The sequence below is a fragment of the Lithobates pipiens genome, unplaced genomic scaffold (assembly GCF_037356315.1).
Source record: "Lithobates pipiens isolate NorthernLeopardFrog02 unplaced genomic scaffold, aLitPip1_a1.2 Scaffold_22, whole genome shotgun sequence".
Lineage (NCBI taxonomy): Eukaryota > Metazoa > Chordata > Amphibia > Anura > Ranidae > Lithobates > Lithobates pipiens.
Genome location: NW_027507784.1, coordinates 16,040,131 through 16,056,795, shown reverse-complemented (window position 1 = coordinate 16,056,795; position 16,665 = coordinate 16,040,131). Strand labels below are relative to the sequence as shown.

The 16,665-nt window shown below is 44.9% G+C and overlaps 2 protein-coding genes across 2 annotated transcripts in view; one reads left to right on the top strand and one right to left on the bottom strand.

The window, feature by feature from the left end:
* Window positions 1-16,665, bottom strand: part of LOC143923342 (kinesin-like protein KIF13A) — a 511,776-nt gene that overhangs the window by 198,693 nt on the left and 296,418 nt on the right. The window lies entirely within an intron of this gene.
* LOC143925166 (uncharacterized) overlaps window positions 1-16,665 on the top strand; it is a 92,224-nt gene that overhangs the window by 22,295 nt on the left and 53,264 nt on the right. Inside the window, exons 4-5 of the mRNA XM_077449781.1 lie at window positions 5,837-6,193; window positions 13,824-14,180. Of these exons, the coding sequence (XP_077305907.1) occupies window positions 5,837-6,193; window positions 13,824-14,180 (714 nt within the window). The remainder of the gene's footprint in view (window positions 1-5,836; window positions 6,194-13,823; window positions 14,181-16,665) is intronic.

Below are 16,665 nucleotides of genomic sequence, written 5' to 3'. Positions count from 1 at the left end.
CTGTAATTGCTACAGCTGCCTGCGGATAGGATCAGCAGAACACTAGCAATTAGGGTAGTTTTAGGTGTACACTGTGCAGATGGCACAATACACCAACTGTAATTGCTACAGCTGCCTGCCTGTGGTATAGGATCAGCAGAATACCAGCAATTGGGGTAGCTTTATGTGCACACTGTGCAGATGGCACAGTGCACCGACTGTAATTGCTACAGCTTCCTGCACAGAGGATCAGCAGAACACCAGCAATTGGGGTGGCTTTAGCATTTTACCTGGGCTAAAAAAAACAGACCCGGTCTGTTGCTCAGTGGTCCAAAGTCCTCTTTTCTGATGAGAGCAAATTTTGCATCTCATTTGGAAACCAAGGACCCAGAGTATGGAGGAAGAAAAAGAGGCACACACTGCAAGAAGCTTGAAGTCCAGTGTGAACTTTCCACAGTCTGTGTTGATTTGGGGAGCCATGTCATTTGCTGGGGTTGGTCCACTGTGCTTCATTAAGTCCAGGGCCAAGGCAGCCGTCTACCAGGAGATTTTAGAGAACTTCATGCTTCCTTCCACAGACGAGCTCTATGGGGATGCTGACTTCGTTTTCCAGCAGGACTTGGCACCTGCCCACACTGCCAAAAGCACCAAAACCTGGTTCAATGACTGTGGGATTACTGTGCTTGATTGGCCAGCAAACTCACCTGACCTGAACCCCATAGAGAATTTATGGGGCATTGCCAAGAGAAAGATGAGAGACACTAGACCGAACAATGCAGAAGAGCTAAAGGCCGCTATTGAAGCATCCTGGTCTTCCATAACACCTCAGCAGGGGTACAGGCTGATAGTGTCCATGCCACGCCGCATTGAGTGGCCCAAACCAAGTACTGAGTACATATGCATGCTTCTACTTTTCAAAGGTCCGATATTGTTCTATGTACAAGCCTTGTTTTATTGATTGCATGTAAGATTCTAATTTTCTGAGATTGTGGATTTGGGGTTTTCATGAGCTGTAAGCCATAATCTTCACAATGATGACAAATCACGGCTTGAACTATCTTGCTTTGCATGTAATGACTAATGAGTCTATCTCATATATTAGTTTCACCTTTTAAGTTGCATTAAAGAATTAAATTAACTTTTGCACAATATTCTAATTTTTCGAGTATCACCTGTATTTTACATTCAGTCCCTGTCCCTCAAGATGCTTACAATCTAAGGTCCCTAACTCACATTGAAACATACACAGGAGAAGGGACATTTTCTAGCAATACTACTGAACCTTCCTGGAATGGAGCTTTACAAAATAGTTGACTGAATGCAAAGTAAAAGTCAATTGAATCAAATTAAATTGCAGAATCAATTTCCTTCTGTGACGTGACTGATCAAAAAAAAACATTTTTTGTTTTCTGGAAAAATTGGAAAAAAAGAAAAGAGTGTGGCATTTGTTTTTTTTGTTTTTATTGATAAATAATATATCTATGACATGGTATTCAAACTATATAACATGAAGACCTTAATGAAAGATATCTGTGATTTTATGTAAAATATTAAATTATTGCAAGCTCTCTTAGCTGAAGACAGGCAAACCCTGGAATACAATTTAACCACTTTCAGACCGGACCATTTTGCTGGTCTATGACCAGAGGTCTTTTTACACTTTGGCACTGTGCTGCTTTAACTGGTAATTGCGCGGTCATGCAATGTTGTACCCAAACGAAATTTGCGTCCTTTTCTTCCCACAAATAGAGCTTTCTTTTAAAGGTATTTGACTGACTCTGCGATTTTTATTTTTTGCGATATAAACGTAAAAAGACCGCAAATTTTTTAAAAAAATGATATTTTCTACTTTTTGTTATTAGAAAAATACAATAAACTCAATTTTAGTCATACATTTAGGCCAAAATGTATTCAGCCACATGTCTTTGGTAAAAAAAAAAGTCAATAACTGTATATTTATTGGTTTGCGCAAAAGTTGTCACATCTACAAACTAAGGTACGTTTTCTGGAATTTACGCAGCTTTTAGTTTACGACTGCCTATCTCATTTCTTGAGGTGCTAAAATGGCAGGGCAGTACAAAACCCCCCCAAATGACCCCATTTTGGAAAGTAGACCCCCTAAGGAAATTGATAAGGGGCATGTTGAGCTCATTGAATATTTTATTTTTTTGCCTCAAGCGATTGAATAATGACAAAAAATTTTTTTTTTTTTTTTTTTTTTACACAAAGTTGTCATTAAATGATATATTGCTCACACAGAGGCATGTTGAGTCCATGGAATATTTTATATTTTGCCACAAGTTGCGGGAAAATTACAAACTTTTTTTATTTTTTTTTTTTTTACACAAAGTTGTCACTAAATGATATATTGCTCACACATGCTATGGGCATATGTGAAATGACACCCCAAAATAAATTCTGCTGCTTCTCCTGAGTATGGGGATACCACATATGTGGGACTTTTTGGGAGCCTAGCCGCGTACGGGGCCCCGAAAACCAAGCAAAGCCATCAGGCTTTCTAAGGGCGTAAATTTTTGATTTCACTTCTCACTACCTATTACAGTTTTGAAGGCCATAAAATGCCAAGATGGCACAAAACCCCCACAAATGACCCCATTTTAGAAAGTAGACACCCCAAGCTATTTGCTGAGAGGCATGTTGAGTCCATGGAATATTTTATATTTTGCCACAAGTTGCGGGAAAATTACAAACTTTTTTTATTTTATTTTTTTTTACACAAAGTTGTCACTAAATGATATATTGCTCACACATGCTATGGGCATATGTGAAATGACACCCCAAAATAAATTCTGCTGCTTCTCCTGAGTATGGGGATACCACATATGTGGGACTTTTTGGGAGCCTAGCCGCGTACGGGGCCCCGAAAACCAAGCACCGCCTTCAGGCTTTCTAAGGGCGTAAATTTTTGATTTCACTTCTCACTACCTATTACAGTTTTGAAGGCCATAAAATGCCAAGATGGCACAAAACCCCCACAAATGACCCCATTTTAGAAAGTAGACACCCCAAGTTATTTGCTGAGAGGCATGTTGAGTCCATGGAATATTTTATATTTTGCCACAAGTTGCGGGAAAATTACAAACTTTTTTTATTTTATTTTTTTTACACAAAGTTGTCACTAAATGATATATTGCTCACACATGCCATGGGCATATGTGAAATGACACCCCAAAATAAATTCTGCTGCTTCTCCTGAGTACGGGGATACCACATATGTGGGACTTTTTGGGAGCCTAGCCACGTACGGGGCCCCGAAAATCAAGCACCGCCTTCAGGCTTTCTAAGGGTGTTACAGTTTTGAAGGCCATAAAATGCCAAGATGGCACAAACCCCCCCCAAATGACCCCATTTTGGAAAGTAGACACCCCTAAATTTACGGGTACACTAGTGAGACTAGGTAATAAATGGCGGGTGCCCTGAAACTATAAAAAAATAACTAACCAACCAGCGTCACCTGTAACAGTTATATGGTGATCACTGGTGAAAGGGTTAACTAGGGGGCAATCAGGGGGCTTCATGCGGTAGTATATGGGGGTCCCTGGCGCTATAAAAAGCTGCGGCAAACCTAAATACCTACCTGCCTAACTAGCGTCACCTGTGACACTAATACAGCGATCAGAAAAACGATCGCTTATTAGGCTGGGTTCACACTGGAGCGATGCGGGAACGCCACGAATCCGCGGCAGGTTCCTGCATCGCATGCCTCCCGGCGGCAGTTCACACTGCCCTATGCGAACTGCTGGGAGTGTCAGTGAAATGTTAATGACACCCCCAGATAAGTTTGCATATCGCAGTGCGATCTGCAAACTCGGATCGCATGGTGTGAACACCCATGCAATCCGATTCTGCTGCGGACCAAAAAAAGGGTCCCGTGCGAGTTTGCGGCGGGTGCGGCGGGTGCGACACAAATTCAGCCATACTATCTGTATGGCTGAACTCGAATCGCACAGAGATCGGATGTGATTTGCACTGCAGTGCGGTGCGAATCACATCCGTTCTCATAAACCACTGCAATGTGAACCCAGCCTTAGTGACACTGGCGACAGGGGCTGATCACGGGGTTAAACCTTTATGGGGGGGTTAGGGGGGTACCTTAGAACTAAAGGGGGCTAACCCTAACTGCCCTAACAGTTATTACAGTCACAAATGACACCCGCCGGGTGATCAGGGGGTTAAACCTTTATTAGGTAATAAATGGCGGGTGCCCTGAAACTATAAAAAAAATAACTAACCAACCAGCGTCACCTGTAACAGTTATATGGTGATCACTGGTGAAAGGGTTAACTAGGGGGCAATCAGGGGGCTTTATGCGGTAGTATATGGGGGTCCCTGGCACTATAAAAAGCTGCGGCGAACCTAAATACCTACCTGCCTAACTAGCGTCACCTGTGACACTAATACAGCGATCAGAAAAACGATCGCTTATTAGGCTGGGTTCACACTGGAGCGATGCGGGAACGCCACGAATCCGCGGCGGGTTCCTGCATCGCATGCCTCCTGGCGGCAGTTCACACTGCCCTATGCGAACTGCTGGGAGTGTCAGTGAAATGTTAATGACACCCCCAGATCAGTTCGCATATCGCAGTGCGATCTGCAAACTCGGATCGCATGGTGTGAACACCCATGCGATCCGATTCTGCTGCGGACCAAAAAAAGCGTCCCGTGCGAATTTGCGGCGGGTGCGGCGAATGGCTGAACTCGAATCGCAGAGATCGGATGTGATTTGCACTGCAGTGCGGTGCGAATCACATCCGTTCTCATAAACCGCTGCAATGTGAACCCAGCCTTAGTGACACTGGCGGCGGGGGGTGATCACGGGGTTAAACCTTTATTGGGGGGGTAGGGGGGTACATTAGAACTAAAGGGGGCTAACCCTAACTGCCCTAACAGTTATTACAGTCACAAATGACACCAATGCAAAAAAAAAAATGCATTGGTGTCACTGTGACTGGGGGGGCAGGGGTAATTGGGGGGGGTGATCGGGGGGTAAAGGGGGGGTGTGAGTGTGCCTGGCATGTTCTACTGTGAAGTGTCGTGTTGGTGCAACTCACCGATCCTCTCTCCTCGGTGCCGGAACGAAAAATACCGACACAGAGGAGAGATTACATCACTTCCTCTCCTGTGTTTACATTACAGGAGAGGAAGTGATGTCACGAAGGATTTCCATTCGTCGGGAGCGATCGCGAGGGGGTGGCCATGAATGAATGGCCGCCCCCTCATCCCGGATCGCTCCCGAGCGAATACCGACCGCCGCAGGCACCGGGCGGGGGCCCGATCGGGCCCCCCACCCGCGGGAAGGCAGGGACGTAAATTTACGCCCATATGCCTGCCCGTGTCATTCTGCCAACGTATATCGTCGTGCGGCGGTCGGCAAGTGGTTAAGTAACACTGTACTTCTGAATACAGTTCTCAAACAAGAGAAATGCGCATTTCTGCCACTAGAGGGCACTGTATGGGGAAAAAATACAGTTTAGTTTGTTTGTGTACTCCCTCTTGTGCCTACTAGTTGGGTGATTGTTGGGATACAGTAGATGATAGATTTTATCCTCTCAGATCCCAATTGACAGGTAAGAGGGTAAATTTGTCTAACAAATTAGTTTATCTTCATTACCTTTAAATTATTCCTATTCATGTTCTCCACCACCACAGCATAATGTTTCCCTATAGTCTGCCCAGTAAATAGTTTTTTTTCTTTTCCTCCTCTCAGTAAAATGGTGAGACCAACAACTAGAGTCTGGAAACATTTTTAGAGTAAATCAACCATTCCGTGTCTATGTTTTGTATGTTTATAATAGTTTTAAAAGGTTTATATATGACCAAAATCTTGATATTACAGGACATGTCCCACCCATCTCCAGATGATGAGAAGGAAGAATACAAAATCCCACCATGTGACACAATTCCTGATGACTCTGGAGTCACATCACAGCACAACACTTGTGAAGAAGACCAAAATGAGAAAAGTGAGGAGGTTCCACATCAACAAAGCAACACTGACACAAACAAGGCAAGTCCACATGAAAGGGTTCTACATCAAGAATGTGACTCCTCCTCTGAGAAAACTAAAGGTGAACATGACCTTAAATCCTCATTGAAGACAGAACCTCCACAAAATGGCAAGGGCCTATGTGACAATGGCGGCAAAGGTGACAAAGAGGTGGCTTCAGATGGACTCCAGGGGACTCACAGACAGGTGAGGTTTATGTTTACATGAACTGAATACAAAATGTCTGGAAACACATTTTCCAGAAAGACCCAACAGTTTGTGGGATTTAAATGGCAGTGACCTCTGCACTAGTGAAGAGAGTTTTTTTTTTTTTTTTTTTTTTTATAATTTTTATTAGGAAAATAAAGAAAATACAAAGATTTATGATCAGGCACGATCATTAAAGACAAGATATACATCAAGGTCATATCAAAGTCACGTCCTGGAGCGACATAGAACCACAAAGTGTAGAACATACCAAGACAGAGTTATCATGAAAAAAAAACTAAACAACAATGACCAGACTGGATAGATAGATCAGCTACTGTTTTGGACCCTAAATAGTACAGTCAATAACGATATATATATAAAAAAAAAAAAAAAAAAACAGTATCCCAGGGGCCAAGTGCCTAGCTGCAACTTAGAAAGCGATGTGTTGACTAAAATAAAGAGGAAAGAGAAAAACAGGGGGGACAAAGGGAGGGAGGGGGGGGGGTTCAGTGGTAAAGTCCGAAAGGGGTTCCTGGCGAATTGGAGAACTGCGGAGAGGTCTGAAGAGAGTCTTGATGGGGAGGGTTTCGGCCTCTGCATGAGAGACTCGCATTGGCATCAGGAAAGGAGCGGGACCTTGTAGATGAAGGAGAGTTGATCCAGCTCGCGTTGGTCTTGCATAGAGACGTTTGTGGTCATGAATAGTTGCCATCTGGCAAGAAAGTCAGCCTTTTGTTTATCATTCGAGAAGTCCATTGTGAGCCTCTCTGTGTATAGGAGTGATAGAAGGTCTTTGCGGAGTTGGGAGGCTGGAGGGCCAGAAGGCAGGAGCCAGAATCGTAGTATGAGACGGCGGGCCAACAGTAAGCACAACAAGGTCCAGTCCACTGTAGCTCGTGTGGGAAGAGATCCTGGAGAGGGTCTAGCGCTTGTTGAGGTAGACCAAGGTAGCAGGATAGGGTCTCAATAACCAAAGATTAGGAGGAGAGGTTCTCTAGGTAGTTTCATCAAGGTCACATCAAAAATGAAGGCCAAGACCTGGTCCCAAAAGGTAGAGATAACGGGACAAAACCATAAACGATGAGCGAGGGGTGGCTTCGGAAGATGACAATGAGGGCAGGAGGCCCCATTTGATGATGATTTGGAAGAAAGAAAAGGAATGTAGGCCCCGTGGGCAATCTTAAGCTGGGTTTCCCTCCAGGTTTCATTAGGCGTCAGGTTGAGGACTTTGTTTAGTCCGAGCAGAATTTTATGGACAAGATCTGAGTCTGGGAATGTAGAGGACCATCGTGCAAAAGAGGTGGAGGAAGCAGGTGGCTGTGATCGTTGTAGAAGCGGCTTGTAGATATCCGATATTTTAAAAGATTCGTTGCGTATCAGCTGATCCATGAAGCTTGATTGGAATCGACGGGAGGCCTCCTTACAAGTATGAGCAATGTAGCTGATGCATTGTTGGTAGTAGAAGAAGTGAGAGGAGGGAATCAGGAATGCGTCCTTCACTTTCTGAAAGGGGAGCGGTTTGCCGGTGATGGAGTCGCACAAAGAAGAAAGAAAGGACAGGCCCCGTGCCGACCATTCGGAAAAGGCCTTACAATGGAGACCTGGAGTGAAACATGGGTTACCTTGAATGGGTAAATGCGTAGATAAGAAAGGCGTAAGTCCGGCCAATTTTCTAGATTCTCTCCATGCTATTGCTGTGTCTCTGAAGACTAGGTTGTGTTGGTGGGGGAGGGGTACCGACTTCCAGCGGCAATGTAACAGGGCGGACAATGAGAAAGGGCGAGCCATAGCGGATTCCAAATCAAAATTAGAGTATCTGGACGAATGTGTAATCCAGTCTAGGCTTGTTCTGAGTAAACAGGCTAAATTATATAACCTAATGTTAGGTAGACTTATACCCCCATCGCCCCTGGGAAGGTGTAATTTTTTGAAAGCAATACGTGGTCTTTTGCCGTGCCATAAAAATTTAGAGATAGCAGATTCCAAAGAAGTAACATCTTTGTGTTTGAGCAGAAGAGGAAGAGTTTGCATAGGATATAATAGTTTGGCAAAGCTGACCATTTTTACAAGGTGGCACCTTCCCATGAGCGAGAGGGGCAGATCCATCCAGTTGGTCAATTTTTGCAATATTTTATTTAACAAAGGGGGATAGTTTAGCTGATATAAAGAAGAAGGCAATTTACCAATTTTGATTCCCAAGTAGGTGATGCAAGAAGATGCTACAGAAAATAGGGAGTCACTGACCCAGGGAGGAGTGGAGAGGGAGCCAATGGGTAAAATTTCACTCTTAGTATAATTAATGCGAAGCACTGAGCACAACCTAAACTCGTCAAATGTAGTTTTAATGGTGTGAATGTCAAGTGAGGGGTTAAAAGTGAAAATAAGGATGTCGTCAGCGAACAGGGATGTGCGGAGTTCCATGCCTCCAATTATTATGCCCTGGAGGGGAGCTGAATGAGACAGGTATCTGGAAAGGGGTTCCAAGGCTATGTTAAAAAGTAAAGGGGAAAGGGGGCATCCCTGCCTGGTACCTTTGTGTAAGGGGAAGTTAGGTGAGAGGAGGCCTGCCGCTACCAAACGGGCGGTTGGAGAGGAGTACATCGAGGAAATTAGGTGACTGAATGGGCCTGAGAAACCTAATTTAGATAGGGTCATGGATAGCCAGTCGAAACTGACGTTATCGAAAGATTTCTCAGCATCTAATGTAATAATAGCATAGGAACCATTGGGGTCCTGTTTGGCAGATTCAAGAGCGAGTAAAACTTTGCGTATGTTTAGAGTGGCTGTCCGACCTTTGACAAAGCCCGATTGGGCAGGGTGGATTAGATGGGGGAGGATATCAGCTAACCTAGTGGCGACAATCTTGGAGAGGATTTTCACATCTAGATTAAGAAGGGAGATAGGTCTGTAAGAGCCGGGTTGTAACGGGTCTTTACCTTTCTTAGAGAGAAGCTTAATTACCGCTTGATTCCCGGATGGGAGGTAGGGACCCCCCGCCCAAATGGAGGAGTAAACCGAGAGGAGAGTGGGCGCTACAATATGGGTGAGATTTTTGTAAAAGTCACTCGTGAAGCCATCTGGGCCTGGCGCTTTATGAGGGTGCAGATGACGAATGGTAGATTCAATTTCAGCAAGAGTGATGGGGGCGTTGAGGGTCTCTAATTGTTGTGCCGATAGAGTGGGAAGTGTCACATTGTCTAAAAAAGCCTGAGCCTTTTCTCGTACTATGGGGTCAGGTGCATAAAGATCAGTGTAGTATTTCAGCATGGTCTCGTTTATGGCTTGTGGGGAAGAATGTGTCTGTCCCGTGTGATCCCAGAGGGATGTGATGTGGGTGGGGCGATGTCCTCCTTTACAAAGCCTGGAGAGGAGTTTTCCGGCTTTATTGCCATATTTATGAAGGGTAGCAGCCAAGTGAGCCCTCTTTGAACGTTCAAGAGTGTCAGCCCAGATATCAAAAGCTGACTTGGCTGCAACCCACTCATCATGATGCAAGGTGGAATTGGAGGACGAGAGCTGACGTTGGGCAGCATGTAGCCTGGCACTGGCTAATTTGTAATGCTTGAGAGTGTTGTGTTTAAAGGATGTGGCATAACAGATAATGCGACCTCTAAGGTACGCTTTCCCCGCATCCCAAAAAAGATTCGGATCAGCCGCATGTAAGGCGTTTGCGGAGGAGTATTCCGCCCAGGCCTTATCCATGAATGTCAGAAAATCTGAATTATTAGCTAAGAAAGCTGGAAAGCGCCAAAGGTTAGGATGTGGAGGGAGATCCAGTCTGTCTAGGGAGATTGCCACTGGGGCATGGTCAGAAACCGCTATGTCGTGGATTTCAGATTCGGATACCAAGGTTATGAGGTCGTCTGAACCAAAAAAATGGTCAAGTCTGGCTAGGGATTTATGGGGGCTGGAATAGAACGTGAATTCGTTGTCAGTAGGGTGGCTGAGACGCCAAAGGTCTGTCATGTGTAGGGAATCCATGGTGGAGGTAAAGAGAGTAGGGATCATTAAGGAGTCATTCTGCGGTTGTTTTTTTGAGGAGGATCTATCAATCGAAGAGTGCATAACGTCATTAAAGTCACCCCCTACTAAATGAGGTAAGTGGGTGAATTTAAGTAACCACGAAGAAAGTTCAGAGTAGAATTGTTTAGAGGGGTTATTAGGGGCGTAAATAGTGGAAATAAACATATCCTTAGTGCCTATCCGTACCTCGGCGGTGAAGAAACGACCCATGTTATCCGAGAGAGTGGATAGAATTGTGCAGGGAAGGTTTTTCTGAATCAAGAGCAATACCCCGGCCTTCCGACCCACTGACTCGGCTCCATGAACTGATCCCACCCACATTTTTTGCATGCGTGGAAAATCGGAAGCGTGTAGGTGGGTCTCCTGTAATAAGGCAATGTCTGCTTTGAGTCTTTTAAGGTGTCGAAGGATCTTCATTCTCTTTTGGGGAGAGCGGAGACCCTTCACATTCCAGGAGACTACTCTAAGAGGAGCGGGATCAGTGGGTGTGAATGGCAGGATATGAGATACAGGTGATCGAGGATATTTAAAAGGCCTAGGCCGAGATCAATGGTGGTACAGGGCATAAGGTGTTGACCAGGGAAGCTTGACTGGTGGAGGAGAGAACCCAACAAGTCACGGGGAAGGAACCAGGGAAGGGCAGGAGAAAAAAGGGCATGGGGGGTAAACAATAAAAATAAAAGGATAATAATCAAACAAATAAACACCAGCATGTACTTCTCTTTTTTCCGCATGAGTTCACTGTGCATAAGGGGGAAGCTCTCCAGCAGAGCCCCGCAGGAACAGGGGTAAAATGCGGGCAGTGTCGTAGTGTCGCTGGAAGCCCGCCGGACTAGGATATGTGTCACAGCGTAACGAGTAAAAGGTGGACGGGTGAAGCAATACACAGTGGAGTCATGCTAAAATCTAAACAAGTAGAGGAACAGAACAAAAGCCGGTATGGCAATGAAATCCTATACAACAACTGAATCAACGGTACAAAGATAAGATTGTAAACGTGGTATAATAAACAAAAACCTGAACAATCGTCCAAGGACGCGAGCGTGAAGCCGAGGAGGAGTAGGCCATTTGTTGAAAACTCGTGGCGTCCGTTGACCAAAGCCTACAGGACCAGTAGAGTATCAGCTCCCGGTGTAAAGTGATGTAAAACGAGGGAAAGATGGATAGAGGACTTTCAGCGGGGAAAGTTGCGGTGCCGATGGTCCGGATCCGAAGCTCGGAATCGTTTAGGGGAATCCTTCCTGGGGCTCCTCTGGTCCAAGGCACGGAGAGTAGAGGCAGACTTGGAAGGAGTATTCAGGGAAGGATCTGAACGAAGTGAGCGTACAAAAGCCTCCGCTTCAGAGGGGTCCTGGAAGGACAGTTGCTCCCCTTTGGGGGACTTGAGACGAAGCACGGCAGGGAATGCCAGAGAGAACTTAATTTGTAATTTAAACAGTTCTGAGCAGATCGGTTGGAAGGCTTTCCGTTTTTTTGATACTTCAATAGAATAGTCCGCGAAAATCAAAATCTTGACCCCATCGACTTGCATTGGGGAAGACTGCCGGAAAGCTTGTAGGATTGCGGCTTTGTCCGCGTAGTTCAGATATTTGGCAATGATAGGACGGGGAGTTTTGCGATCCGCATTAAATGATCCTATGCGGTGTGCCCTTTCCACCGTAAAGGGGCCTGTAAGAGCGAGTGCTTCCGGGATGCGTTTCGCGCAAAAGTCGCCCAGATTGGCGTTGGGGAGCGATTCAGGGACACCAACGAAACGCAGGCTGGATCATCTGGATCTGTTCTCTAAATCGTCCAGCTTTTGGAAGACAAATTGAAGCGCTTTTTCCTGCGATCGCTCAGTGGCTTGGGATTGATACAGATCATCCTCTGCCTCAGAGATTCTATGTTCAAGGTCATCAAGTCTGGTAGCATGCTCTGTGATTTGGGCTTTGATTTGATGCATCCCAGCCTGTATGACTTTCTCCACAGAAGCTGTGATCATGGGAGACAGCAGGGCAGCCACAGCTTGTGCTATGCGATTAGTGTGTCCATCATCCCCCGGGGGCGGCTGGTGTGAAGCAGCATTAGGGTTGTGAGGGGGCTGTACAGTGTGCCCACGGTGGTGTGGTGGACCTGAGGTAGCTGGGGGTGTTGGGGTGGCGACCCCGCTTACCTCCATGTCTGTGTCCGGTCGATCTGCTGCACAGGCCTGAGAAGGAGGAGCGGAGTGGGCCAGAGCCGAGTAGGCCGACGCCGGGGGCTCAATTTGCGGCCGGTCCGCGGGGCGCCGCCGCGGTCGCGTACTAGCGGGATCCCGTCTTTTCGACGAATCGATCCATAGGAGCGGGGATCGTGGGGGACCACCCGGAGCCTTGGTGGAGCACTGGGGCCGCTGTAGCCAGATTTTCAGGCCGATTTGTTGGGCTCTGCAGCGGGAGCTAGGCGGGAGCGCAGCTAGCTCATGCGGCGCCTGAACCGGAAGTGTGAAGAGAGTTTAATCATTGCTTTGATATATCCTAATTAATATGCATCACTAATTTACTAACCAACATAGCAGCCTGCATAATAAACAAAATATATAGTATAGCACAACCAAAAAACTCATAAATCAAGTCCAAATATTGACAAAATTCCACCTTAGTGACAGTTCATTGATATCCAGTGACTTCAGTGACCATCACCTCTAGCTGGAATGCCTGCTCACCTCCCAATGTTGACCCCACTACAGAGTCACACACGCCTGTAGTGATATCTCTCAGGATGCCTCGGGGGAAACCCTTGCTCCTCATGGTGTTCCTGGATAAGACAGTCCTCCTCTCAGGTTCTCACAATATGGACCCCACTACAGAGTCACACACGACTGTAGTAATATCTCTCAGGATGCCTCAGGGAAACCATTGCTCCTCCTGGTGTTCCTGGACAAGACAAACCTCCTGCTGGGTTCTCATGATATGGACCCCACTACAGAGTCACACACGACTGTAGTAATATCTCTCAGGATGCCTCGGGGGAAACCCTTCCTCCTCATGGTGTTCCTGGATAAGACAGACCTCCTCTCAGGTTCTCACAATATGGACCCCACTACAGAGTCACACACGACTGTAGTAATATCTCTCAGGATGCCTCAGGGAAACCCTTGCTCCTCCTGGTGTTCCTGGACAAGACAAACCTCCTGCTGGATTCTCATGATATGGACCCCACTACAGAGTCACACACGACTGTAGTAATATCTCTCAGGATGCCTCGGGGGAAACCCTTCCTCCTCATGGTGTTCCTGGATAAGACAGTCTTCCTCTCAGGTTCTCACAATATGGACCCCACTACAGAGTCACACACGACTGTAGTAATATTTCTCAGGATGCCTCAGGGAAACCCTTGCTCCTCCTGGTGTTCCTGGACAAGACAGACCACCTCCTGGGTTCTCATGATATAGACCCCACTACAGAGTCACAAACGCCTGGTGAAATATCTCTCAGGATACCTCGGGAACACGAATCCTCATCCCAGTGCCCCTAGACAGCTCAGACCTCCTCCCGGGGTCATTCAGCATGTTCACATATTATAATCATCATGTGACTATGCCTTTTAAATTTATTAAGCTTGTAAATATTACTTGATATTACAGGACACATCTCACCCATCTCCAGATGTTGAGATGGAAGAATCCAGCAACATCTTGCCAAGTGACACAATTCCTGATGACTCCGGAGTCACATCACATCAGCACACTTGTGAAGAAAACCAAAATGAGAAAACTGAGGAAGTTCCACATGAACAAAGCATTACTGACACAAACAAAGCAAGTTCACATGACAGCGTTCTACGTCAAGAATGTGTGTTCTCCTCCGAGAAACCAAAAGCTGAACTTGACCTGAAAACTTCATCAAAGATTGAAATGCAAAATGACAAGGGCCTCTGTGACAATGGCAGAGAAAGTGACAAAGAAGTGGCTTCAGATGGACTCCAGAGAACTTGCAGACAGGTAAGGTTTAGATTTGCAGCAGAAGTTGAATACAAAATGTCTGGAGAAATATTTTCAAGGCAGACCTAACAGACTTAGGTATTTACAGGGAAGTGACCACTGAACTAGAGAACTGCACTGCCTAAATGGACCTTTAGTACTCTTTTATACATTTAAAAAGATTAGATTACTAGTCATCATAGGGTTAATTTACTAAACCGAAGAGTGCAAAATCTGGTGCAGCTGTGCATGGTAGCCAACCAGCTTTGCCAGTACCCTGAGCCTGGGTGAAAGAGGATGAGGAGGATGAGGACGGCTTGGTCATCCACTCTACCAATTCTTCGGCATATTGTGGCTCAACACGTCCAACTGCAGAAAATAAGGACAAGCGTGTCCCATGGCCACATGCTGATAAGGATACACCGTGTCCACAACCAGCACTGCTGCCTCTAGCATCAGGGCCTGCTTGCCCTTTTTTTATTGGCTCGTGAGTGTCTGCCTCTCCTTGTATTGTTGCAGATGGCACAATACACCGACTGTAAATAATGTCAGCATTTGCCTGAAAGCATTGATCATACATTGATTTCCATAAAACAGCATCAGAGACCTGTTTCGATAAACCTTTCAATTCTAATGTACTTTCATCAGCTAAAACATCTACAAATTCCATATTACTTTTCTACTCACCAAATATAAAACTCGTCAGTTTCCCCGCTGTACTCGAAATTCAAGTCTGTCAAGACTTCTGTATATCTGAAATTCTCCGGTCTTTCACAGTCAATCGATCAAATTTTCTTCTAGGTTCTTTTCAATCTTTGCGAAGTTAATTTCTGTTCATCACTTCATTCCCCTCTGATCAAAGGATGGAAGTGGAAAAAAACTTTCGACTTATGATTGACTGGATGACTGAGCCAATGTAAAAAATCGCTCGCAATGTAAAAAATATTTCAATTGTCTTATATATATCTCTTATATATATCTGGTGAGACTGATTGAGATTGTGAGACGGATTTCCTTAATGAGTTCTGAGTCAGCGTAATTCAAAAATGTGTATTTATTTGTACACATTTAAATAGAAAAGAATACTTACAAAAATAGTACAATGATAATCATTAGTATCTTTCTTTCTTATCAATATATCAAGCCATGTGGTCTATTGTACTTATTTAAAATGGCCGAATAACCCTTTGTATGCTAAAAAATCTGTGTGCATGAGATGTGTCCTTCAGAGATGTTCCTTCTAGCTGCAGAAATGTTCAAGAGAAGGACAGACCCCCAATCTTATGACTATATCAACCAAAGTCTCTAATTTCCCGCCCGAAAGATAACTCCTCCTTTACAGAAGTGTGGGCTAATGAGTGATTACTATAGCAATCTAACATCTGTCAGGATGTAGGAGGGGAGAAAGAACTTTAGACTTTAAACGTCATCTCATTTTACATAGGATAGATTTCTAAAAGCATATATATATATATATATATATATATATATATATATATATATATATATATATATATATAATGAGCTGGGGAAGTTAAACATAAACAACATTTATCAAAATCCTGACAGGTTTTAAATGTTTACATTTTCAATCATCGCACGTCATAACATAGAATTAATTGACTCAAACTTTTCTTTCACACATTATGGAATATTCATATTTTAAATAAAGTATAATAAAGCCAATTAAAATTTAGATATTAAGAATATAACACCTGCGATATAGGATCAGCAGAACAACAGCAATTATGGTAGCTTTAGGTGCACACTGTGCAGATGGCACAATACACCGACTGTAATTAGTGCAGCTGCCTGCCTGCGGTATAGGATCAGAAGAACACCAGCAATTGGGGTAGCTTTATGTGCACACTGTGCAGAGAACACAGTACACCAACTGTAATTACTGCAGCTGCCTGCGGTATAGGATCAGCAGAACATCAGCAATTGGGGTAGCTTTAGGTGCACACTGTGCAGATGGCAGAATACACTGACTGTAATTGCTACAGCTGCCTGCGGATAGGATCAGCAGAACACTAGCAATTAGGGTCGTTTTAGGTGTACACTGTGCAGATGGCACAATACACCAACCGTAATTACTACAGCTGCCTGCCTGCGGTATAGGATTAGAAGAACACCATCAATTGAACTAGCTTTATGTGCACACTGTGCAGAGAACACAGTACACCAACTGTAATTACTGCAGCTGCCTGCGGTATAGGATCAGCAGAACATCAGCAATTGGGGTAGCTTTAGGTGCACACTGTGCAGATGGCAGAATACACTGACTGTAATTGCTACAGCTGCCTGCGGATAGGATCAGCAGAACACTAGCAATTAGGGTAGTTTTAGGTGTACACTGTGCAGATGGCACAATACACCAACTGTAATTGCTACAGCTGCCTGCCTGTGGTATAGGATCAGCAGAATACCAGCAATTGGGGTAGCTTTATGTGCACACTGTGCAGATGGCACAGTGCACCGACTGTAATTGCTACAGCTTCCTGCA